Raw genomic sequence first — 22884 nt, 5'->3', positions numbered from 1 at the left:
CTAGGAGGCCCTAACCTTCCACAAGCGTCTCCCGTTCCGGAACCCGTCCGGCATCCAACCACAGCAACAGCAACAACAACATAACATCGCATGATAGCAACGGATATCCCGACGGTCATGCTTGATAAGCGCAACGATAGCGAAGCCATTCGCCCCATCTACTGTCACCGTCCATGGGCGATTGATTGAAACATTGCAGAAGGAAGTCGTCGAGAGCTAACCGCAGCTTCCCCGCTTACGTCGATCACGACTGCCTGTAAACAAAGGGCAGGCTTCGATCAAACGGATCGCATTGGTTTGAGCGTTTGTTCGGCATATCCGGCAGCCTTGCGCTGGCAGAGTGAGGCTCTGCGTTGTCACAGGGAAAAGTGGAGGTGGTGGATCAGTATACCTTGCCAACATCCATGGATGATCGCGAACGACAGAGGAGCATGTCGCTCATACCGTACCTGCCAGCAGAGTCGCGGGAGATTGTTCTGTATGTCGAAAACATCGTACGTGTCTTTCGGTGTCGTGCACTAACGTGGCTGCAGGCGCCATGGTTCCGCAGTTGTCGTCTATGATCAGCGTTCCAAGCAGCTCTCCCTCCGCGATGCCTCCAAATCCACCGCCCTAGACGAAACATCCTGCCCATACTGCCACCGAGCTTACCGCGACGCCTCACCACACGACACCGACGATGACGAGCATCCGCATTCACCGGGCGAACCTGGTCTGGACCATGGGTTCGTCAACCCCGGGTACTTCCAGATGCTGCGCGGTAGTCAGCCCAGCTCCACAGCAGGCTCGCGTCCACCGTCACCGCACAAACAGCTAGGGCCTGCGATAACTCGAGAACCACATGCCGAGTTTCATGCACCGGAAGGAGCGGAGTTCGTGGGTAGCACGCCTATGCCTCCAAGGAATCAGGGCATATCTGCGAGAGCGTTCAGCCCCAACTACTTCAAGACATTCTTTGTCGAGGAGAGAGAGCTTGGAAGAGGCGGGAAAGGAGTGGTCCTCCTCGTACAGCATGTCTTGGACGGGGTGCAGCTGGGCAAATTCGCTTGTAAACGAGTGCCTGTCGGCGACGATCACGAGTGGCTCGAGAAAGTCTTGATTGAGGTGCAATTACTGCAGAATTTATCGCACCAGAATCTCGTTTCGTACCGACATGTTTGGCTCGAGGACTACCAGATCAACACCTTCGGTCCAAGTGTCCCATGTGCCTTCATCCTGCAGCAGTACTGCGATGGAGGAGACCTACACGGTTACATCTTGGACTCTGCGAAGACAACAATTACAAAGGATCAGATGAAGGAGCGCCTAAGACGAAGGTCGAAGGGACAGATGGAGGAGCCGGAGGACATGCTTGGGCCACGGCGCATGCATTTCGAAGAGATTATCTCGTTCTTCAAGGACATTACGTCTGGGCTGAATCATCTTCACGCGAACGGCTACATCCACCGCGACCTGAAGCCCAGCAACTGCCTTCTGCACCGCGACAAATATGGTATGAAGGTCTTGGTGAGCGATTTCGGCGAAGTGCAATCAGCGAACGTTGCAAGGAACTCGTCTGGGGCCACAGGAACCATATCATACTGCGCACCTGAGGTCCTTAGGCAGGAACGACCAGGCGGACCGTATGGGAACTTCACCACCAAGTCAGACATCTTCTCCCTTGGCATGATCGTCTACTTCATGTGCTTTGGGCGCCTGCCATACAGGAATGCGGACGGCATCGATGAAGACAACGAAGATCTGGATCAGCTGCGCGCCGAAATCTCAACTTGGGCAGGTATCGACGACGAACAGCGCGTGCGATCTGATCTGCCTGAGAAGCTGTACAGATCACTGAAGCGTCTACTCGCGCTGAATCCAGACGAACGCCCAGCGACCGAGGAGATTTTACATGTCCTCAAGTCACCATCCGTCTTCGATGAGTTCAATGCCTACGCCGGCCCATCAGGTATGGACGACTTCGGCCCTCGTATATCTCGTGCAGACACACCGAGCCCCGGGCCTGCTCAGATGACTAGGAAACGGAACTCAATGAATCAATACACAAGGCCGGGTCGTTCCAACCTGGGCGCATCGGTGATGGAGCGCTCACCGAGCCCGCCACCTGCCCAGCTCACGCGAAGGACGAGCTCGGAAGAGGCGGCGGTGGTTCTGAGGTCGAAGAAGTTGGAGCTTCCAAGGCCGGAAGAGGTCATTCGGACGCCCACTCCGCAACGGCTTATGCTTCCACCGCCGCCGCCAGAGAGTCAAGGTCGGCTCAGCCAGTATCGCAGTCGCGCGTTCAGCATCTTCGAGAACCCAGCTACAGCCAGCGTGGTCAGAGTCATTATCTTGTTTGTGAAGGTAGTCAGCTTGTTCGGTCCCTGTCAGCCATTTGCTGCAGAGTCTTGGGCGGCATACTCATTGCTCGGTCTAGCATCCTTAGATTTTCTGTACCCGCACGTAGTAATTCTACCGCAGACTCGGCGGTGGTACCCTGGAGGGCTGGCGGGGAGTGTGGTATTGATATTGGTGCATACAGCGATTGTAGCGGTGCTTTGGAGGAACGGTAGGCTATGTGCTAGAAGCATTACCTGGGATCAGTTTTGAGCGGGAGTAGACAGGTACAGAGAAGCGACGAGGTAAGAACAGCTTTGACGATTGTCCTTTAGAATGATATCCCACTGCTATATTCAGAGGTCACGATATTTCATCATCGCGAACTGTTGGCCAGTCCATTTTTCCCGAGCGGTCAGCCTCGTTTCAGGAGTGTTGAGCTGAGTGCCCCTGATTGGTGGTGCGGGCGGGCATTAGCGGGCGTTAGCGAGGATGGCGCTGTAAACATTCAATGTTATGATGCCGTCCCAAGTCAACACCACCCGCACCTGCCACTAACACACACAGGCTGTCCTTGAACACCAACTTCCACGGACTTTTGGATACTTTTCCATGCTCTTGTAGTCCTAGCAGAGCATCTCTTTCTATATCCTAGACGCCAGTTTTTGGACGCGACGCACCATAAACATACAAACACTGCTGCCCGCGCTGCTTCTGCAGCCTCACTTCACTCCACACAATGCAGTCTTCCCCTCCAGCAAGCATTGGGAAAGCGCGCACTATTTGCGAGCTTTCGCGCAGCTTGAACCACAGCCCGCGCAACGTTCCATCCCCATCACCGCCGCCTAGCGACTCGAACCCTACTAAGCACTCAGGGTTCTGCACTGAGACGTCCAACTTCTTCAACGACCCAGACGTTCTCATGTCAACACAACAGAACTTCGCGGACGAGACCAACACCCTGCCACAGTACCCGCGCATTCGCTCGACCGCGAAGAAGATGAACGCCTGGCAGCCGCTGCGCTCCGAGCAGATCAACCCCGACACGTCCATGGTAAACAAAGAATTCGGCGACTTCGACCACAGCCTCTCGGACGGGGAGAGCATCTCCGTCGAACAGGCGCGTGGCCTCAACCACAGCAACCGCGGTACACCGGTCAGGCAGAGCTCCGCGTTCCACAGCCTCTACGATATCACACCGCCTACAAACAGGACGCGCAAGTCATATGTCGCCGAGACTGGAAGCCTCCGGCGCGACGCACAGATTCGACGCGCCTCGCGCAATGACCTCGACACCGCGTCACCGCGTCCTGCCAGCAAGCGCACTTCTCCTGCGATGCCTGCGAAGGAGAACAAGCGCAACTCTCTTGCACAGCTTCACGCGAAGCTGTCTGAGGATGAGTCGTCTTTCATGCAGGACCGTCCGCCCACATTGACCGTCAACTCGACCAAGAACACGCGCTGGGGCAACAGGAGCCGTCAGACGTCCCTTCAGATGGATGGCATTGTAGAGGAAGCCACACGCGCCAACGCGAAGCCTCAGTCGCGACCCTCGACCGCTCAGAATGCGACTGCACAATCCTTCATCCTGCCTGACCTGCCCAATCTCACTGAGCTTGTCTCTGGCGTATTCGAGGACGGTACGCCTGTCTTCTCGAAGAACGCTACAACGCGATCCCGCTTTGCTGCTCCTCCAGGCGGCGGCCGTCGTCCCAACCACGTCCCCATCGACAGCGTACCCATTCCTGACGAGGAGAAGGCCATCTTCTCTGCGCTTCAGCAGCTGCAGGACAAGGTCGCGCAGATAGAAGCTGAGCGGTCTGAGCAGGATAGGAGGATCGAGGAGCAGGATCTTGAGTTGATCGAGCTCAGGGCCAGCGCACAGGCTTATGAGAAGTCGCGACGAAGCGATAGCGCGAACGATTCGGATGCTGGAAAGGGGCATTGGAAGGTTGAGAAGACGCGTAAGTACTAGGCTCATGGGAAGACGACTCGTTTGCTGATTTGTGAAAAAGGCCTCGACGCGACCGTACAGACCCTCCGAACGAAGCTCGACCGCGCCGACCGCAAAGTCGCTGTCCTCGAGATCGAGAAGAAGCGATTGACCACCGAACGCGACAACATGACGAACCAGCTTGGCGTTGCTTTCCAAACCTGCGAGGAGCTGAAGAACGAGAAGCTGGCTTTGGCCGACGAGAACGACGCGCTTCGTCAAGAGATCGAATCCCTCCGAGGCGACAACGATGACCTTCGTGATCAGCTGAACCAGGAGCTGTCGCACCACCGCGAAGAGACTGTGCAGCTTCGGCAGCAGTTCGACCAGGCTGCGAACGCGACCGAGAAGGAGAACGCGACTCTGAATGCCGAACTGGCTCGCATTCGCGCTCAGCACGATGAGCACACTCAGCAGCTTGCTCGTCAGGATGTCGAGCTGCGCAAGGCGCGTCAGGAGAAGGCCGAATACGCTCGTCTTCAAAGCGACAACGAGGCGCTCAAGCAGCAGCTGGCGAACTTGAAGACCAAGCGCGAGGAGGAGGTCAAGAGATGGGAGCGTCACGAAGCCGCAATGAAGGCGCAAGTCGACCGCCGCGACGAGACTATTCGACACTTCCAGGATATGACTCAGGAGCAGACCAACGAGGCAATGCGACTGGATAACGAGAACCTTCGACAGGAGCTTGCTCAGCTTTCTGCTCAACACGAGGATGAATATGAGAAGTGGGCCAGGAAGGAAAGCCAGCTCAAGCGCAAGGTCCAGCAACGTGAGGCTGCTGCTAGGCAGACTCTGGATCTGACACGCGAAGTCTTGAACATCCGTGAGGCAAACGAGCAGCAGTTCAGTGCGCCTCAGAGGGACAACACCCGCCAGGAGACCCTTCAGCGCAAGCCTAGTTACCGCCGTGAAGACACGCGCTCCCGCATCAAGAGCCGCGTTCAGCAGGAGTCGCGCAACAGCCGAGCTGAGATTGCACAGCCTTCTCGTGTCCAGGAGAGCCCGCGCAAGGAATACACTGGCGTCTCTAGGAAGGACTTCAGCAGGTCTCTGCCGGCGGACACCCGACGAAGCTTCTCTGCACCTGCCGCTGATAAGAACGCGCATGTGGACAGCGATGTCGAGTCGACTACTGACCTGTCTCTGAGGCCTCATGGCACTCCCTATATGTCGCGAAGCGTCCAGTCGAAGCCGACCATCACTATCCAGCGGCCTGCTGACTTAGACCTGACTGAGCTGAGCTTCATCGGTAGCGACGTTATTGCTCAACTCCGTCGCCAGTTGGAGGAAGAGCGCGCCAACGCGCGTCGTGCATCATGTGCACCTGTCGAGCAGACTATTCGCGATGAGACTGTCCGCTCGCAGCGACAAACTCGCGAGGATACCATTAGGTCCGTTGCGTCTGCTAAGAGCGAGCGTCGACCATCTCTGGTCCGTAAATCGTCGCTCAAAGACACCACTCGTCGCACCGCCGTGAGCCAATCCGAGGACGATGTCACTGGTAACATGTCGAACCTGGACGCCGATACCGAGGCCACTCAGACTAAAGACCTCTCAATGCACAGCAACACCAGCCGGCGCCGCCGCAGCGCTCCCACTGAGATGACCTCGGCCTTCATCGTTCCTGACATCAAGATCGAAGCCCGCAGGCCATCCATCACAGCTACCACCATCTCCAAGCACGACAAGAACCACGACAACGCCAACTGCACCGTCTGCCGCCGCGAAGGCCTCACTTCTTCCACCTCCGCCCTTCGCGTCCCCCGCCTCGTACCAGTCTCCTCCCGCATGCCAGAGGATGAAATCGACGCGACCCTCCGCCCCGCCCGCTCCCCCAAGGAAGCCCTCGCCTTCGTCGTCAAAGAACTCCAAGACGAGCGCGCACACCTGCACATCGAGCTCGCCGCACTCCGCGCCATGCTTGAAATGCATGACGCCAGCCAGGGCGCCCGCAAGCGCGCCAAAATCAACGCGAACATCCAGGAAACCCTCCGCCGTCTCGAGATCAAAGACGCGCAGATTTACAACTTGTATGATGTGCTTGAGGGCCAGGCTGCGGATGGTGAAATCACAGAGCAGGATGTTGAGGATATTACGGAGCAGATTCGTGCTGAGGATGCGAAAGAGGGTGTGAATGGTAGTGCGGATGTGGATATGAGCCATGTCGAGATGGAGAGGGGGAAGAAGGGGCAGGGGAAGAGAGTCACGATCAGGAGCTTTGTGGATGAGAGTGAGAGCGAGCAGGAGACGCAGACTAGGGACTTTGGGAAGGACGGGATGAGGAAGACTATGCTGGATGACGAGACGGAGGGGTTGCCGTGGGAGGGGTTTGAGGATAGTGAGATTCCTGAGGGGTGGGGACGGGTGCATTGAGTGGAAACTCGTGTGCGATAGGCGTTTTGGATTTTGGATACGGTCATCACTACGGGGCATTGGGTATGGCGTTTCGAAATGCTTCTTTTCCTTATACCCTCTTTCTGTACTGGCTTCACTGCAGATTAGCTAGATAGCTCCCGTTTCTTACATCTTCACAACTTCCTGGCCCAGCGTCAAAGCCAGCAGCGGACTCCCACACTTTCTGAGCGCGCCTCGACTCGCCCTTGGGCTTGAGTTAGCAAGCGAAGAAAGACGTGGTTGAGACTGCTGACCGAAGCTGCTGGCTGGGGCTGTGGAGTGGAAGGACCGAAGGCATGTAGTCAGTCAAAGGTGGAGCGCTAACCATAGAACGAGACTTTTCATTCTCAACTTCATTCTACTAGCATGTGCTATGATCTTATGTGTCTTTAGCATGATGCTCACTCCATGGCCCAGTTGACGCAAGGTTATCCGGCACTCAAAAGACATACTGATGTTTTTGCCATGAATCTAGACATGAACGGTGTAGGCGTGTGTTTTAGGACGGGCAGAACTTGATATCGGTTCATATGCATGGCGATACGGGATTTTCGATATCGTTCAAGCTTCTCCATGGTGGGTGAAAAGGAGCAGACAGAGAGGGTATTCGCTATAGTTGTCTTCTGAATGTCCGGCTTGCAGACCACGACTTTCGAAGAGGATAAGACAGAAATGTCGTTCGAAAAAGCAGTGTAGTTATCAAGCGTTGATGAACAGAAAGGAAACGAGAGGAGCAGAACATAAAATCTGTGCTCTGATGCTTTTTGGGAATGCTTTGAAGTGTAGAAGAAATTGGTTCATCTCTTTTCATCAGCAGTCTGTTTGCGGTTTGTGATGTATACCAATTTGACTTTCGCGGAGGACATTGATGGTGTTTCGCTGGCTTTGTTGAGAAAGAGAAGCGACAGACGTTGTTTTTGTTGCGGTATCAGTTGGTCCGTATGAGACTCGATTACCCTTGCTTAGACTGTTCTGGACTAGCACGTTCCAGGGCCAGTATATATCGTCTTCTCCAAGCTAGATAGCAACGCAGCGCAGTATTCCATAGCCCTACGTTATCGTTTACCGTAGCTATCAATGTACTACAGCGGCTACGCCACCACAGTTTTGTATGTGAGAAGAGCAAAGACATCCATCATGCTGTAGGTGTTATTGGAGGAAGCAGAAATGTGGGTCGACTGCAAATGCATTTTCGAGTATCGGAATGAGCGGTGTAGATGAAAGAGTAGCCAGAACCAGGGTGTGAGTCTTCATACCAGCGCAAAGCTGGAGCACATCGCATTCAAGTTAGGAAAGACCAGAAGGCAAGGTCATAACGAATGCGGCCGTGTCTTTTTTTACTTTAACTGTGACTTTGCACGAAGAGACAGAGCATCTCGTCTCATGGCAAGGTTGAACGCCGATTTTGATTAAGAAAATGAGTTGACTTTGATAGTAGCTATCGAAGAAAGTGAGGAGTGTTTGTAGAAAGAAGAGAGAAAGCTGACATTTCATCTTGGTAATGAGTTTTTAGCGGCAGAGACCATCGCCCAGCACGGTAGATGTTTTGGAGTCGAGACAGCCATTGGCCAGCGTTCAATAATTTTGGATTTCGAGCAAAGTTGGAAATGCGCAGAAGAGTAAGAAAGTAGTATGCCAGTTTTATACCAACTCCATCGCATGGTCGTTGGTGAATTTCGATCGGTGTGAGGGCTGGTCTTCGTATGGTCATCAAGGATGTGTTTGTCGACTTGTAGAGAGCAAAGATGAAGCAGACATGGCCTTGAGGTAGGACTGTTTAAAGGTGCGGGAAACACGTTATAAAAGTCACCAAGTTCTGGAGGGCAGAAACACGCCTTGTTGCCATCTTCTTTTTCAAATAGTGCAGAGGGTGTTGTAGATAGAAGAGAAGACAGAGCTTAGAGGTGAGACTTTATACCGGCTCCATGTAAAACACCCTACCATCTTTTCGATCTTCATTTCGTCAGCTTTCTGGGTGGCCATCGGAGTTGTTTGTTCGGATCCAGGCCGGGACGTATGGCCAAGATGAGTCCCGAGCTTGTGTTGCAGTTGACTCGGTGCTGGTAATCGAGATCCTCGAAGATGTAGTGTTTGTCCTTGAAAGTAGTGGCTTTATTTCTGTGTCCTCTGCAGGCGCGATCTCTTCGTCAGGCTTGGGCTTTCGCTTTGGCTTCTAGAGTGGCGATAGAAACACGCACTGTTAGACGTAGTAGCAATGTAGTAAGAAGACGACTATTCATGTCGCAATGACTGCGACGGTGAACATGGCGCCTGACCTACCCGGGGCTGCCACCGTGGACTTGTCAGGGATGTACAGCATGATGGTGTCCGGCAGTGGTTGTTACAGTATCATCATGGTGGATAGACTGCTCGCTCGGGGTGTGAATCTGACACTGTGCTCGATTCGAAGATTGAAATATTATGTGTGAATTCATGCACGTGAAGGCTTAGCAGTCAGTACCTTACCACAGGTACATGTCAAAATTTGCGAACCACTAAGTGGGCAGTCTGAACCCTTGTCGGGGATCGTGAGTGATCCGTACGCATGTGGGAAGAATTGCAGGATTGAACTGAGGTTGTATTTCACTATTCTGTGTGTTTAAATATGTTGTGGTCTCGGTTGAGACCCTATTACCCTGGTATATACTGTCCTGGAATAGCGACTTCCAGGGCCAGTATATAGTCGGCTTCTCCTCACGTAGTCTAAACCGTGACAACCCTTGAACATGATGGACCTTGGATTTGCTTTTTTGTAATCGAATCGTGTTCTTGGTCGGCATCTTAAACTTAGTGTAGCTGTATGGTCGTGTGAAGAAGTATAGCTTTTTTTAATTTAGAATCATGCCGGATGATGGATTTTAGAGGAAGGGAGAAAATCCGTCTTCAGATATGCGAGTGAAGTACAAAGCAGAGATTGGATAAGAAGGGTTCGTCAGTGCAGTACAATCATTAGTATCGAGCAGCTAGTAGCCAAAGACTGGGAAGCGCATCGACCCTGATAGAAGCGGACGAAGTACTTGGGATCTGACTGAAAGCCGACAGGGCTGCATGTGTGAATCTTTCCGTTTGATCGACCGCGATGACTGTGAGCAACGTTGGGCGAGGCTGGTGAGCACTGGGTCTCGATGGAGCGGCCTTGCGGCTAGAAGGCGCGCTAGCGCGCTGCGGCCAACGTTTGGTCGCACCTGCCGCAGCTCGCGTCTGCGCGTGTGTTTACTCCTCGTGCACCTGCATGTCTCACACATGTCCACAAGCGAGCAAGTAAGATTGCTGTCGTAAGAACAACGTGCTCACCACGAGCGCAGCGCGTCGCACAAGGCGGTCAACCTATGACGCTGCTCTAGACTCGATGATGTCGGTGTGCGGAGCAGCAATTAATGGGATGGGCCCCCCTGTTGATGCAGCCAAGGCTGTGAGTGGACCCTTCAATTCGTGAATGGGCGACAAGCTAGGCTAAACTAATGGCGACCTCCTGATGCTCCTTTCTGAGTGTCGAGGCCGTGGGCTGCTCAGCGCCTCTCCTGTCTTTACAGTCTGCGTATAGTCGCTCATTACTGCATCTTGAAGTGTAGAGAGCTTTTCGTAGCGCGTTTCATTGCGCATTGCCCTCACAGACCCCGGTCCCCGCCTGCAACCGCCGATTCGAAACACTCGACGCCAGCGCGTGCACACTTATTGACCAGTTCGAGACTGGATGCTTGCCCCATAACACCCACGCAATGACGGAGGTGACAGCCACCACCATGGACGTCGAAAACAGTGTCACGATTCCCACCGTCGAGGAGCCGCGGCCGCCCAGAACCCATGTCGATTCCACGCCGCTGCCGACCGACTCGATGGTGACGGTGCCGCTGTCTGAGGCTAGCACGCCCGATGATGATGTCCGAGAGTCTATAATACGGCCAGAGATCATAGTAGAGGAGCGGAGGCTGTCGTCACGACCAAGTTCAGACGAAATCCACAAGGCATTCGGCCGCCGTGGGAGTCAAGCCAGCGTTGCTGCCCCAACCTCGACCAGCCCCACTGTGTCAGTCCACAATGTCGATGCAACAGAGACACCGAAGTCGACACGGTCGAGGAGTGGCAGCGACAGCTCAGCAGACGCCAAGGTAGATTGGGCGGAGCTGGAGAAGAAGGAGACACAGCAGAACCACCAGGGCCAGGATGATGTAAGTTTCATGTTCTGCTAGCACGTTGACCATGCTAACACGTGCAGGCCATGGCGTTGCTCCTCGCACGCCTCGAACAAGAGAACAATGCCCTGATGTCCGACTCCAAGGCAGGCATGAAGTCAGCCATGAAGAGTGCCCGCGCTCGTAGCCAGTCTCGGCCGCCGTCCTTCCAACAGCTCAAGCGTCTTGTGCAGAATGATGCCTCGGACGTTCGATTCTCTCAGCTACCGTCACCACCGCCCATGACCGAGCTCGAATTCTGGGCGGCCCTTGTCCGCGACTACCCGCAAGTGGTGCAACGATTACCGACGCTGTGTCTGAACAAGATTCGTGGCGGCATTCCTGCACCGCTACGAGGCGTTGTGTGGCAGAGTGCGTCTGGAGCACGCGACAAGCTGATCGAGGATCAGTACGATTCACTTTGTGGAGAGTCGAGTCCGTATGAGAACATCATCAACAAGGATCTTGGCCGAAGTTTTCCTGGCGTTGAGATGTTCAAGGACCCCGAGGGCGAAGGTCAGAAGATGCTGGGCCGCGTGCTGAAGTGCTTTAGCTTGTATGACAACAAGATAGGGTACTGCCAGGGTCTTGGCTTCCTCGTTGGCCCGCTTCTCATGCAGATGGGCGACAAGGAGGCCTTCTGCGTGCTTGTCAGGTGCGTTGTTTGTGTCGAGTATGGGAGCAGCTGCTAACTCCAACAGGCTCATGGAAGACTACGACCTTCGCTCTTGCTTCCTTCCTGACCTCTCAGGTCTGCACCTGCGCATCTTTCAGTTCCAGAAACTGCTGAGCCAGCACATGCCAGACCTCGCGCTGCACCTTGAGGAGATGCAGATCGAATCTGCTTACCTTTCGCAGTGGTTTCTGTCATTCTTCGCAGTCACATGTCCACTGCCTATGCTGTTCCGCATTTACGACGTACTCTTTGCTGAGGGCGCCTCCGAAACCATCATGCGTGTTGCCCTTGCGCTCATGAAGAGGAACGAAGCCAAGTTGCTCTCACTGACCGAGATGGAAGACGTCATGCAACTACTCCTTGGCCGCCAATTGTGGAATCCCTACGGCCGAAACGCACACTCGGCGGACGAGCTGGTGAGCGACTTTGTTTCGTTCACCAACGACGTTACGCGAGAGAAGTTGCAGGGACTAGAACAGCAGTACAAGGAAGCGCAGGAGAAGGAATCCGCTAAGCAACAAGTCAACAAATCCGCTACATCGTTTTTGGGCCGCTTGTGGGGCCCTTCTAATTCGTCTACGAAGTCCGTGTCTCTCAGCCCGGGCCTATCTGCGCCTTCACGTCCGGTCAGCTTCCTGAGAAGGACACCGTCGAAACAAAGCCTCGCTTCTACCCTGAACTCTACCGCCGAGTCCGACACATCAGCGGCGACCCAAAGTACAGCTTTGACAGACATCTCTCGTGCTTCTCACGCAGACACCATGTCGATAAAGTCAGGACATGCGTCTGTTGCCATGAGCATCTCAGCGAAGGACAGGGACTTGCATTACCAGATTGAGCAGCTTCTTATGTCTGTGAGCCAGCTGCAGCGACAGAACAGCGAGCTGGAGGCTGCACTGCAGAAGCAGCGCGAGGACCGAAAGGAAGACCATCGTGTCGTGCGGTCTGTTGTTGACAAAATTCGAAAGAAGGACTCAACACTGTCTGCACCATCATCACGCGCGTCAAGACGAAGGACCACCATCACAGCCGCTACCGACGTCCCAGCCTCCAGCGAATCATCGACAGAGCTGTCAGGAGAGAGTGTTGACATAGCGGAAGCATTGGAAACGCAATTCCCAGCGACACAAACGCATCACCGCGCTTCTTCCATGTTTGAGACAAAACAACTACTTCGCGACAACTTGTCTCGGACCAAGGATCAATTAGCCTCAGAAACGTCACGAGCGCAGGCGCTTGCTCGCGAGCTCAACGACTGTCAATCTGAACTCCAGATCGCACGGGATGCGCTCAAAGACACACGAAACCGTCTTGCAGACTCGTACAACCAGAATCAGAGACAAGAGAAGACAATTAATGATCTACGACAAAGTGCACGCAAGACTGCTGCGGCAGCAAGCTGGACCTCTGCAGACGACACCTCACCCAACATCACACCCACGTTGAGTAGAAGCACTACATCTGAAAGTGTTACAAGTGGACTGAGGGAGCTACGTCTTGGCCGCACCGCATCCCAAAAGTCGACTCGCGAACACCCACCACCCATTACCTTCAACAAGCGATCCTCCTCGCTCGCCATGCAGCCAGTCCTCGCAAACGACAACAACGCACCGGCCGACAATGAGCAGCTGCTTCTTGAGCTCGTCAATGCAAAGACCGCAGAAGCTGTTGCGCGACAAGAGCTTGAGGAGATGAGGGTGAAGTTTGAAGGCCTGAAGAGGACCATGAGTGCGCAGCCCACTGCGAGTGCAACAGCAAGTCCAGTAGTAACGCCGACACCGACACCAGCTGCCGTGCCTGAGGCGAAGAAGGAAGGTGCTGCTGCTGGTGGCTGGACATGGGGAGGATGGAAGAGGACAGTGAGTACAACGAACGCCAGCATTTCGTAAGGGAGACGTAACGCCATGTTTGGAAGATATACAATATATGTATGCAACGACACGACGAGCTACGTGGAGGTCGACAGTATGGGAGACATAGGCACCGGATGCCACCACTATTATTCATGTATTGAGATACCTAGTGCTATCTATAGCACTCCAGCTTTCCCAGCCAAGGCATGGTTGAGAGCATAGTTTAGATCATTCTTGGGCCTAATAGAACAGTTCATACCCTCAGCCTTGGGCACCTCGACTTTACACCTCATGGTACCTCAGCTCGACGAGACTTCACAATCATTGGATCTCGGCTCCAACGGTTATCGTCCACCACTCACATTCAACACGCGGAACTACTAACTTATTTCCGCTTCCGTTCCCGCAATTTCCCCCTCAATCTAAGGAGACATATGTCGCCCTGTGAGAAGCGAGTGAGGAGGCGAGTGAATAAGCACTAAATCGACCAGCGTCGTGTCGAAATACTCTCAAAGTCTGGTACGGAAAGTCACAATCAGTCAGTAAATGTCTGAAGTGTGAAGGGGCTAGTCGCACTATATCTCCACAACATGTCCCGAACCACCGGCACTCACGCCTCACGTGCGCAACTACCGAGCACCGAGGAAACATGTCCATCATCACACCGTGGCCTGAACCCCTTGACTTGTGTCCGTTCTCAGCCCCAAGTTCTGGACCGTGGTGTTTCTGAACCCCAGGTTTCCCCACAACAAGCCAGTGGCTTTAGCGCGTTCCGCAGTTGCATTAGCCTCTTGGAACCTTTACAATGCGCCACGACAAGAGCTTGTGCACCTGCTTCGAGTCAACACAACGACGCGGCGGCTCGATGGAAAGATTGAGACGATGAGAGGGTCTGAGAGCATCTGCCGTATCCACAACCGCCCCCAAACCCCGCGTTCATCAGCCTTATCAGACAGCGATCGTGGATACTCGTTCACATGAGTCCGTCCCGTGTTGACAGGGTTGACAATGGCTCTAGCAGCAAACCAGGGTCTCGACTGGCCAGCAAGATGACTTCGATATTGCAAGAGACTGGACGGCGCAAGGAACGTGCACATGTCAAATGCCTGATCTGCAGCCTGCCTGAAAATTCACCCGGCTGCTAGGCAAATCGAAGTTCTCGAGATAAGCCGCACTCGTCCAGCAACATCTGTCCGATCCTCATGCCCAAACTCGTCTCCAATTCGGACTGCAGACGTGCTCGACCGTACTAACAACAACTGCCGATATCCGAGCACTTCAGTTACTGGACGGCGCTATCTCTCCGGCATGTCGGTCTTGTGGCTGAACTTGTACTATAGCTCATTTCACGATAGCGTGGACATCTCCGCATCAGGCACAAGCGCGGAATAGAGGTCCGTTTGGAGCACGAAGATTATCAACTCAGTGCCTGGAGTTGACGTACAAGTATCTGCTATACACCTGGTGGATGCAGGTCCTTCAGAGCATTGTCCACGACCAGTTTGCAGCTTGCAATTGAATTGCCACAATGGCTTCTAAAGAGTACACCGAAGATGTACACCTCTTCTCATCCACCTCCACCACACATGTGCCGACATGTTATAGGAGCGTCGGCAGCTCGAACATGAGCTCAATGTCAAGATTCTCCCCAACACTGAGATCATGGCAGACATAGGAAGCCACCCTTCGTCAAGGGCTCCCATCGAGACGTGCTTGTCCCACAACCATCAGATGAACCATACGATCCTCTGAATTGAAGCACTTGCTGGAAGACAGCATACATTTTGTCCACAGCTATGGTGAAATTCACTCAAAGCTTCGGTCCGCTCGCGCTTGCACCCATGTTTCCCGCCCTGATGGAGGCCTTCCAGTGTGATCTTGCTGGCGCGGTTCACAGACGTGAGTATCTTGGTGTTGGGGTTTAGCAACTTCATCTGGTCAGCCGCGCCGTCCAAACTATACGAGCTTAGATTGCTGAAACGTGTTCAGGGCCTCCATCAGTACTTCCTTCGGTCGTAGACCAGTATTCCTTCTCAGCCAGCTTATCAACTTTGGCACTAGCATGTGGCTTGCCAAAACTGATTTCTACGGCTCGTTCATGGGCGTGTGCATTGTCAATGGCGTTGACGCTGGACCGGCAGAGACCATCATGCCTGAGGTCATTGCTGATATCTTCTTCCTGCACGACCGTGGCAAGTAGAACATACTCTACTGGGTTGTGTACATGGTTTGTTACCAGAACCCTCGTACTGAGTTTTCACTGACTACCTATGTAAGGCATTCTCAGGGTGGGACCCATCGCCTCCGGCTCGATGACCGAAGAACTCGGCTTCCGCAGCTTCTGGTGCCTCAACGCTAGGCTCATTGGTGCCTCCTTCCTCATGGTCGTTTTCATGTTCCCAGAAACCCGCTTCAAGCGCGAGGACTCGTTAGCCGTCCCCACAAAGCACATTCACACCGATTCCCCTAACGAGAAAGGACACGCAACAACCATCGAAAACGCCTTAAGCTCAGACGATGGCGAAATCCACCATGTTACCACCGCAACTCCTACTGTTCCGAATACAGGTAACGGCCTCACGCTCACCGAAACTGCAGCTCACGAACCCTAGCTCGGAGCCGGCAACGGCGCGTTTTTCAACCCAACGCGCACCCCTTCCGCTCCAGATTCCTCGACATCTGGATCCCCTGGAAACTCTTCGCGTTCCCCATCGTCAAATTCGCCGCATTTGCTGTATCCTGGTCCTGGTCCTCCTTCCTGACCATCAACCTCACGCAATCCCAAGTCCTGTCGCTCCCACCGTACAACTTCCGCCCCGCAACTGTCGGCTTCACAAACTTTGCTATCATAATTGGTGCACTCATTGGGCTATTTACGTCGGGCCCATTGAGCGATTGGATTGCTGCGAGAGCTACGAGGAAGAATGGCGGCGTGAGGGAGCCGGAGATAAGATTGCCTGCTATGATTCCATATGTTGTTGTTAAGTTACTTGGTAACATTGTGGTTGCTGTGGGATATGAGAGGAAGCGGCCTTGTGAGGCTATCGTCATTATTGGATATACTTGCGCAGATATTCAGGTCGCGGCGTTGCCGGGGAGTCATTGTTGTGGGTCCAAAAGACCCTGAGTGCCTCCAGGCTACCGTGACACTGAATTGGTACGCGTGTGTATCGATACACTCTCACGTCCCAAGAAAGAATATCCTGGATCGTACAGAAAGGGCCTGTGTTTGGCGATAGCCTGGGCTAGAGGTACTCAGGGCATATCCCATAGGTGTTGATACTCCGGTTCGCTTAGAATGCGATCTCTGGTTCAGTTGAAACTTGCAAAATCGGATTGGTCGATTTTCAAACATGTACGTTATTCAAAAGTACAATACCATGGTGCCGCAACGTTCGAAGAGAATTTTCTCTGAGAGCCCGTTTCAACCATGTCCCTCTTTGATTTGCACACACTTCACCATAGATTACCTCCCCTCTTTAAAGCTCACCGATTTCGCACAAATATTCCGCACGAACAATCAAATGTCCACCACATACCACCATCACCACAAGGCCAACACCGCCGACACGAACCGTATGGTCCTGGTATACATGCTCCTCTCCATTTTCATCTTCCTCCTCATTGGCGGCCTCATCTACTATCTCATCAACAAATACCATCAACACACCTCTGATCACCATTACCTGGAAGCGTGCCGCCCACTCCTCTCTGAAGACATATCAAGGCCCTATCAAACCTCCCCACCATCTTCTCACGAGGCACTTCTCCAAGACCCTGAGATCAGGAGGATAATGAGGCGCGAACGAATACACCACGACATCTCAGGGGTTTATCAAATTTCCGTCAGAAGACTGGCAGACGATGAGGTTTCGCTATCTAGTGATAGTTCGGAGACGGAGGATGAAGAGCATAGTCGAGCGAGTGTTCAAGAGGGAATGGAGGAGCAAGAAGGAGAGTCGAGCGAGAGTGAGAGTGAGAGTAGCGACGATAGCGATAGTGATGGTGATGAGGTTATGGAGATGCGGCAGCTTACGGATATGAGGGGACCTGTTTTGCCGAAGAGGGTTGCTATGTTGAGGGACATGAGGGATTAGGTGCGTCTAGAGCGGACTGTGCTTGCGGTTGTAGAGTTGGAAGGGGTTTTGAATGTTGTTGTGACTTTCCTTATCATGCCTTATCTTACTATTGTATACGATGACCATATGAGTCGTTTCATAGCCCAAATGCAAAAACTGTAGACAGGAATATAAAAAGTCCAGAGAAAAAGCCTTAAACGTTCAGGAATATCATGCGAAGGATATAGTTCAACAACCACTAACCTCGAAATCTTCCTCCAGCACATGCCTGACGCCTTGATTCGCAACCAACACCACGTAGTCTACATGCTTGAACAGGTAGAACCCAGAGACTGGTAATGTTCCAACAACTTCGTACTGCCTTCCAATCTGCAGGGGCAAGTAGCAATAAGGAAGAAACGTCTTCTCCAAGACGTGGTACATGGCCTCGAGTTGTTTGCGATAGAAGTAGTGTGCCATGATCTATCCTACATGATCTAGATGGAAATGAATGTGGAGCCTCTTGCTTTTCGATCCTGGGCGAAGCTTGCACTTGACGATTACGAGAGCTGTGACTTGGCGGAGGTATGTTTTGTAGACATTCTGTACTAAAGGGCCGAAGTCCCAGTCCACCATCACTGCCTGTGAGTAATGGATAGTGACGAAAAATATCTCCAAAGACTGTAGGTTTGGTTGACAAGGTGGAGGAATTAGCCAGGCAGCGCGGTAGATCGATGATGATTGGAACTCGATCTCAAGCACTGGAGGAAGATCGAGTCTCTGGATTGCGCCCAAGGTATCGTAGCGTAATAGGTGACTTGTCTTCAACAAGCCCGCATCTGCGAAAGTGACCGGTGTTGGCTGTACGAGCTTAGAGGGGCTCTCTTCGGCAAAAGTTGGACTTGTTGAACGAGCTGGAATGGCGTCTTGGAGAAAACGATTGATAGTTTGATCGCGTATCTCTGGAAGAAGTCCATGAAGAGTTAGTGCAGGTCGCGCCATACTGCGTTCGAATTAGGATATCAGGTATCGCAACCTAGGTGTCCAGGCGTGAGTGAGTGAGGTAATCCAACACGTATGCAGACAGTGTTGCCGTATATGCATGACGTAGAAATATTGAGTGTGCGAGAACATATTTGGAATTTTTTAAAACGCAACTTCAGGTTGCGACTCTTATAATCGTGTTGACTCAGTGCTTGTCAATGTGAACAATGGTACTATATAATGACTTTCACAAGTTGTTGACCCCCCTCTGTCTGGAAACCATAATGTCATGTACCCACGAAGCTGTTCTTCGGGGCAAAAAGCCATATCTCATCATCGTTCCAATTATCAAGGGAGGTCAGCAACCTGTGAAAGTTACCGGTATCACTTATACGGCTGTGGGCAGCACATGAATAGTGTCCATGATGGGTTACAATCTGAGTGAATCAGAAATTGAAATATACATTCTCGTACTGCCTACCTCTACGGTTCTCAATCTCCAGATGTCCGTACGCCGCAAGATTGCCCTTCTTTTCGTTATCAGCTTTGGTGTCTCCATCGTCCTCATAGCCTGCTTCCGCCTCATCCCTCTTTTCGAGCTAAATACCTCCCCGGACCTCTCATACGTCCACGGCAAGATGTTCATCGTGGCAGCAATCGAGTACAATTGGCTATCAGTGCAGTCAGCCTGCCCTTACTGAAAACCTTGTAGATAAATATGGCTGGCGAGAGCTCGGCTGCCTCAGAACCATACTACTTGCGTCAGAGGAGCTACAAACTATCGACTCTCAGATCGTCCTCCAAAGGCAAGAGTAACAGAGTATCAAGAGGGAGCATTACCAAGATGGAACACAATGTACGAAGCACCGAGTCTGAAGAGAAGCTGTTCAAGCAAGCTGGCCTCAGACGAGCGTCGCATACTCCTGATGCTAGGATTGTTGTCACGACGGTGAGAACGAGTACAAACCGAGGTGGAAGATTTAAGTATGTAGGTTGCATTCTTCATCGTAAGATGTTTGCTTTTCTTTCATGATACATGTGTCCTAACTTCATGATTCGTTTGCCTCTCTTGCATCGTCTCACTTCAACTTCACCTTCAGCTTTACGTCACCACCTTGAGACTCTGCTTCACTCCAGCAGCCGCTTCTCTGACCTGATTTCAATCACCGCGTCTTATGTACCTTATCAAATAAGCCCTAACAACCTCACACAGCCACCACCTCCAAAATGACCGCCCTATCCCGCCGCAACTCGCGCGCCTACAGTATCCTCTCTGACGACCCACACCCCACACCCCGCCCTTCCCCAGCACCACCACTCACTCGCCGCAGCGGCACCCGCGGCGTACGCGCGACATCAATAACCTCCGACGCCGCACCGCCCACCGAAGCGCCACAAGCAACGCGCATAGCACCGCACTACTTCCTCTCACCTACGGTCCCGGGCCCGTTCACCGGCACCCTCGAAGCAAGTCTCGACGCAATTCTGCAATGGGGCAAACTCCACCCCTCGACCACCGCCATCGTGACAACTCTACTTGAACCAGTCTCCAAATCAACAAACTGGCCGTTGATTCTATCCACATTCAGCACTCCCAGCACACTCTCTCCAAAGCTATCCCGCTTCCTGCTCGAGGAGTTTTTATTCTTGGTGACGCGGACATTATTGCCGGAGCAAATCGCCGAAAACAGACTCGCAATGGGGAGATTGTATGATCGGAAGAAACAGCTTGCGATTCGGTTGGTGTTGAGGTATGATATGCTGAGGGAGTGGTGCATGGGGGAGGGACCGGTGGGGAAGAGGGATGTTAGTGTTGCTTCGGTGCCGCCGGCAAATATCGTTGAGGAGCCTGTCGACAGTCCTATGGAAGAGAGTGGAGTGGTAGGAGGAGAAGAGGGGTATAAGAGGAGGGAGCTGATGCCGAATATCTGGCCGACGCTGATCGCTGCACCCACGGGTGGGTTTACAACGCATGGTGTGAGGGAGAGGATGAAGCACTACGTTACACCTCTCGATAACTACCTGCTGCTGACCGATGAAGAGGTGAAGGGGTGGAGTGATAAGACGCTGGTGGTCAGGGCGAGTCAGATTGTGTTGCAGTGGCAGTGGCTGAGGCAGAAGAATGAGACGCTGGAGGAGATGGAGAAAGGTGGGTGGGAGGAGTTGGATGGTAGGGCTGAGGAGTGCGAGTGGATTGCTGAGAAGAGGGAAGGAGGTGTGGGCAAGGGTGGGAAGGCGGGTGAAGAGGGGGTTTAGAAAGATTGGAAGCTGTGTGGACGGACTTTGATTTGAAGAATGGCTGTGGGGGTACATTCGTGCAGTGCACAAGCCGGGGTATCGTTATGAGCAGCCCCAGAAGACCGTCTCTGCCAAAGAACCACTTACTGGAGGCCACATCGTGGCTTATACCAAGGCGATTTCTAGTCCTCCTCAGTATCGCTCGGCGCCGATGAGAGCGGTGATCCAGATCCAAAAGACAGCAAGACGCTGTTCTTGCGGTCCGCTTTCTTCTGCGGCGGCTTCCCTGACATGACCTCGAGCACTTCCAACATACCCAACAGTCGTCCTGAGCTAGCCTCCATGAGTTCACGTGCTTGCTTCTCCTCCTTGGCATTCGCCCTCTTGCCTCTGCCAGACCCGTAGACGTTATGTCTGACTTGTATACCGGTCTCCATGGCCTCCCTCAGCGCATCTGTTGGCTTGAGTCCATCCTCTGCCATCATGAGCATGAACAACTGCTCAAGAATGAGAGAGACCTTGGCGTTAGCTGCAAAGCTCTGACTGCCTTTCAGAGGCAATAAGATGGATTCGAAGTGGTCTTGCGTTGGGTCGTAGCGGAAGTAGTCGGGCAGGGTGCCGCTAACGAAAGGTAAGAGCAGGTTGGCGAGGAACATGTACTTCATGTGTCCAGGTACTGCCAATGTAGCGAGAAAAACGTTGAAAAGCATAGTCGGCAGGTATCGAAAATCCTCCACAACATTGTCGAACCAGTCGCTGAGCGTCGTGAATTGGGTGGGGAGCTTGATTGCTACTTGTGCCAGCTGAACTTGGTTAGAATTAATTCGATCATAACGGACAGTGCAGACTCACCAACGCTAGGAGACGCTGTCGCAATGCTATTGCGTCGCTGCCGCCTAATCGTTCTATAGCTTCATGCAGATTCAAGCTGCCATCGTTGATGTCAGACAGATCTAATGGAGGGGTGGCTTCGAACTTGCGCTCGATCGCTCGTGTCACTCGTGCGGGAGCGTCCTTCATCTCCTCGTCGCTGTCATAATCTGCCACTTCACCCGTCTCGAAGTCAACATTTCCAAGCTTCTGCTTCTTGTTCGCTCTCTCCTTCGGCTCCGAAGTCTCCCTCTCCCAGATCTGGGGATAGTCTTTCATAGACTCAGCCGATGCTATCGCGAAAATGGCCTTGGCAATGCGCCGTCTCGTCGTTCGTGTCATCGACTGGCCTTCTCCCACGACGTACTGCCAGATGAGGCTTTGCTGCAACGCAGCTTCTTGCCCTGTATCATCGTGTTGGCTTTGCTTAACGCAAACATCCCAGTCCGCCTCCAAGAAGTCTAGCATGACGGCCAGCCACAGTTTCCACCTCTCCCATCGCTTCTTATATGCCGCAGAGCAGTTGAACGACCATCCAACAATGTGCCAGAAGTCGTCGGCTCTGTACCACAGACTCTTATCGTTCGCAGCTTCGCAGTAGAGGTGATCGATATCATCATCTTCTTCAGGAGACAGACTTCTAGTCGCATTCCTGTATCCACGTGGACGTCGTCGTGTGCGCTCTGCAGGAAAGGTGAATGCTTGCCGTATGTAAGGATATGCTGGTGCCTCTACAGTGTTTAGGAGACATTGCAGGTAGCGGAGGGCTGCATCAGAGCTTTTGCTAGTCTCTTTCGAGGGTGTCTTGAACTTGTGGGGGATGAGAGAGGCGGCGAGCGCAATTTGTGAGGGTGGTGGTAGGAAGCCAATGTATGGTTGGGCGGGGGTAGAAATGGAGGTGCCAGCTGCGAGCAGGCTGTAGAGGAACTCGTACGCGTTTGCAACTATCGTCATTTAGTGCATGGAGCTCAACATCGACGGAGAACTCACACTGAAAGCCTTCAATGAATGCCTTCGCGTGGTTGGCGAGCTCGTATGCCGCTGGTTTGGTAGGGCGCCTTTGCGCGCGTCGAGGACGTGTCCCTACAGCTTCGAGGGCAACTGACAGCACACCATTGCTGATGAGACCTGATGATGACCTTCGTTGCGGTTCTGGTGGTTTTGCGACCGTAGTCATGTCGGTGGTGTATTGTGCGACATTGAGGGAGGAGCGTGAAAGGTTGAGGTGGGGAAGTCAGACGCGTCGCGCGTGGTCACGACTGACTGACGCAACGCGATACAATTCTTACAACCACTCCCGTCGATGCTTCTAATCCCTTCCCCATCTCAA

General features: G+C 53.1%; 7 protein-coding genes across 7 annotated transcripts; 5 read left to right on the top strand and 2 right to left on the bottom strand.

The window, feature by feature from the left end:
- Positions 1-67: 67 nt before the first annotated feature.
- On the top strand, positions 68-2632 carry BU25DRAFT_412053 (kinase-like protein). The gene is made up of 2 exons (XM_033706705.1): positions 68-478; positions 534-2632. The coding sequence occupies exons 1-2, from the start codon at positions 405-407 to the stop codon at positions 2587-2589; spliced, it is 2130 nt and encodes a 709-aa protein (XP_033560413.1). The 5' UTR covers positions 68-404; the 3' UTR covers positions 2590-2632.
- A 236-nt stretch (positions 2633-2868) lies between these two features.
- BU25DRAFT_395678 (uncharacterized protein) lies at positions 2869-6682 on the top strand (the record flags this gene model as incomplete). Its single annotated transcript, XM_033704793.1, has 3 exons — positions 2869-4280; positions 4332-4612; positions 4661-6682. The coding sequence occupies exons 1-3, from the start codon at positions 3056-3058 to the stop codon at positions 6680-6682; spliced, it is 3528 nt and encodes a 1175-aa protein (XP_033560412.1). The 5' UTR covers positions 2869-3055.
- A 3476-nt stretch (positions 6683-10158) lies between these two features.
- On the top strand, positions 10159-13651 carry BU25DRAFT_412051 (ecotropic viral integration site 5 protein). Its single transcript, XM_033706704.1, has 3 exons — positions 10159-10872; positions 10920-11530; positions 11577-13651. Exons 1-3 carry the CDS (start codon positions 10447-10449, stop codon positions 13438-13440), a joined length of 2901 nt encoding a protein of 966 aa, XP_033560411.1. The 5' UTR covers positions 10159-10446; the 3' UTR covers positions 13441-13651.
- A 1281-nt stretch (positions 13652-14932) lies between these two features.
- BU25DRAFT_440936 (MFS general substrate transporter) lies at positions 14933-16531 on the top strand (the record flags this gene model as incomplete). The annotated part of the gene is made up of 7 exons (XM_033709207.1): positions 14933-14959; positions 15010-15092; positions 15164-15225; positions 15302-15341; positions 15394-15593; positions 15682-15972; positions 16017-16531. The coding sequence occupies 7 exons, from the start codon at positions 14933-14935 to the stop codon at positions 16529-16531; spliced, it is 1218 nt and encodes a 405-aa protein (XP_033560410.1).
- A 1414-nt stretch (positions 16532-17945) lies between these two features.
- On the bottom strand, positions 17946-18464 carry BU25DRAFT_422780 (uncharacterized protein; the record flags this gene model as incomplete). Its single annotated transcript, XM_033708175.1, has 1 exon — positions 17946-18464. One exon carries the CDS (start codon positions 18462-18464, stop codon positions 17946-17948), a length of 519 nt encoding a protein of 172 aa, XP_033560409.1.
- Positions 18465-19685: 1221 nt separating this feature from the next.
- BU25DRAFT_300987 (uncharacterized protein) lies at positions 19686-20219 on the top strand (the record flags this gene model as incomplete). Its single annotated transcript, XM_033701988.1, has 1 exon — positions 19686-20219. A coding segment is annotated over one exon (534 nt), but the record flags the coding sequence as incomplete, so codon positions are not given.
- A 528-nt stretch (positions 20220-20747) lies between these two features.
- Positions 20748-22797, bottom strand: BU25DRAFT_370745 (uncharacterized protein). The gene is made up of 3 exons (XM_033703959.1): positions 22545-22797; positions 21537-22498; positions 20748-21487 (listed from the first exon to the last, which is right to left on the bottom strand). The coding sequence occupies exons 1-3, from the start codon at positions 22729-22731 to the stop codon at positions 20867-20869; spliced, it is 1770 nt and encodes a 589-aa protein (XP_033560407.1). The 5' UTR covers positions 22732-22797; the 3' UTR covers positions 20748-20866.
- Positions 22798-22884: the final 87 nt, after the last annotated feature.

This window comes from Macroventuria anomochaeta, assembly GCF_010093625.1.
Source record: "Macroventuria anomochaeta strain CBS 525.71 unplaced genomic scaffold BU25scaffold_22, whole genome shotgun sequence".
Classification (NCBI taxonomy): Eukaryota; Fungi; Ascomycota; class Dothideomycetes; order Pleosporales; family Didymellaceae; genus Macroventuria; species Macroventuria anomochaeta.
This window is presented reverse-complemented; position numbering and strand designations above follow the sequence as displayed.

Coding starts and splice junctions, on each gene's coding strand:
- BU25DRAFT_412053 (XM_033706705.1), top strand. CDS start 405: ATGGATGATCGCGAACGACAGAGGAGCATGTCGCTCATACCGTACCTG. Junction 479..533: donor GAGTCGCGGGAGATTGTTCT/GTATGTCGAAAA, acceptor ACGTGGCTGCAG/GCGCCATGGTTCCGCAGTTG.
- BU25DRAFT_412051 (XM_033706704.1), top strand. CDS start 10,447: ATGGACGTCGAAAACAGTGTCACGATTCCCACCGTCGAGGAGCCGCGG. Junction 10,873..10,919: donor ACCACCAGGGCCAGGATGAT/GTAAGTTTCATG, acceptor TAACACGTGCAG/GCCATGGCGTTGCTCCTCGC. Junction 11,531..11,576: donor GCCTTCTGCGTGCTTGTCAG/GTGCGTTGTTTG, acceptor TAACTCCAACAG/GCTCATGGAAGACTACGACC.
- BU25DRAFT_370745 (XM_033703959.1), bottom strand. CDS start 22,731: ATGACTACGGTCGCAAAACCACCAGAACCGCAACGAAGGTCATCATCA. Junction 22,499..22,544: donor ATTCATTGAAGGCTTTCAGT/GTGAGTTCTCCG, acceptor AAATGACGATAG/TTGCAAACGCGTACGAGTTC. Junction 21,488..21,536: donor GACAGCGTCTCCTAGCGTTG/GTGAGTCTGCAC, acceptor AACCAAGTTCAG/CTGGCACAAGTAGCAATCAA.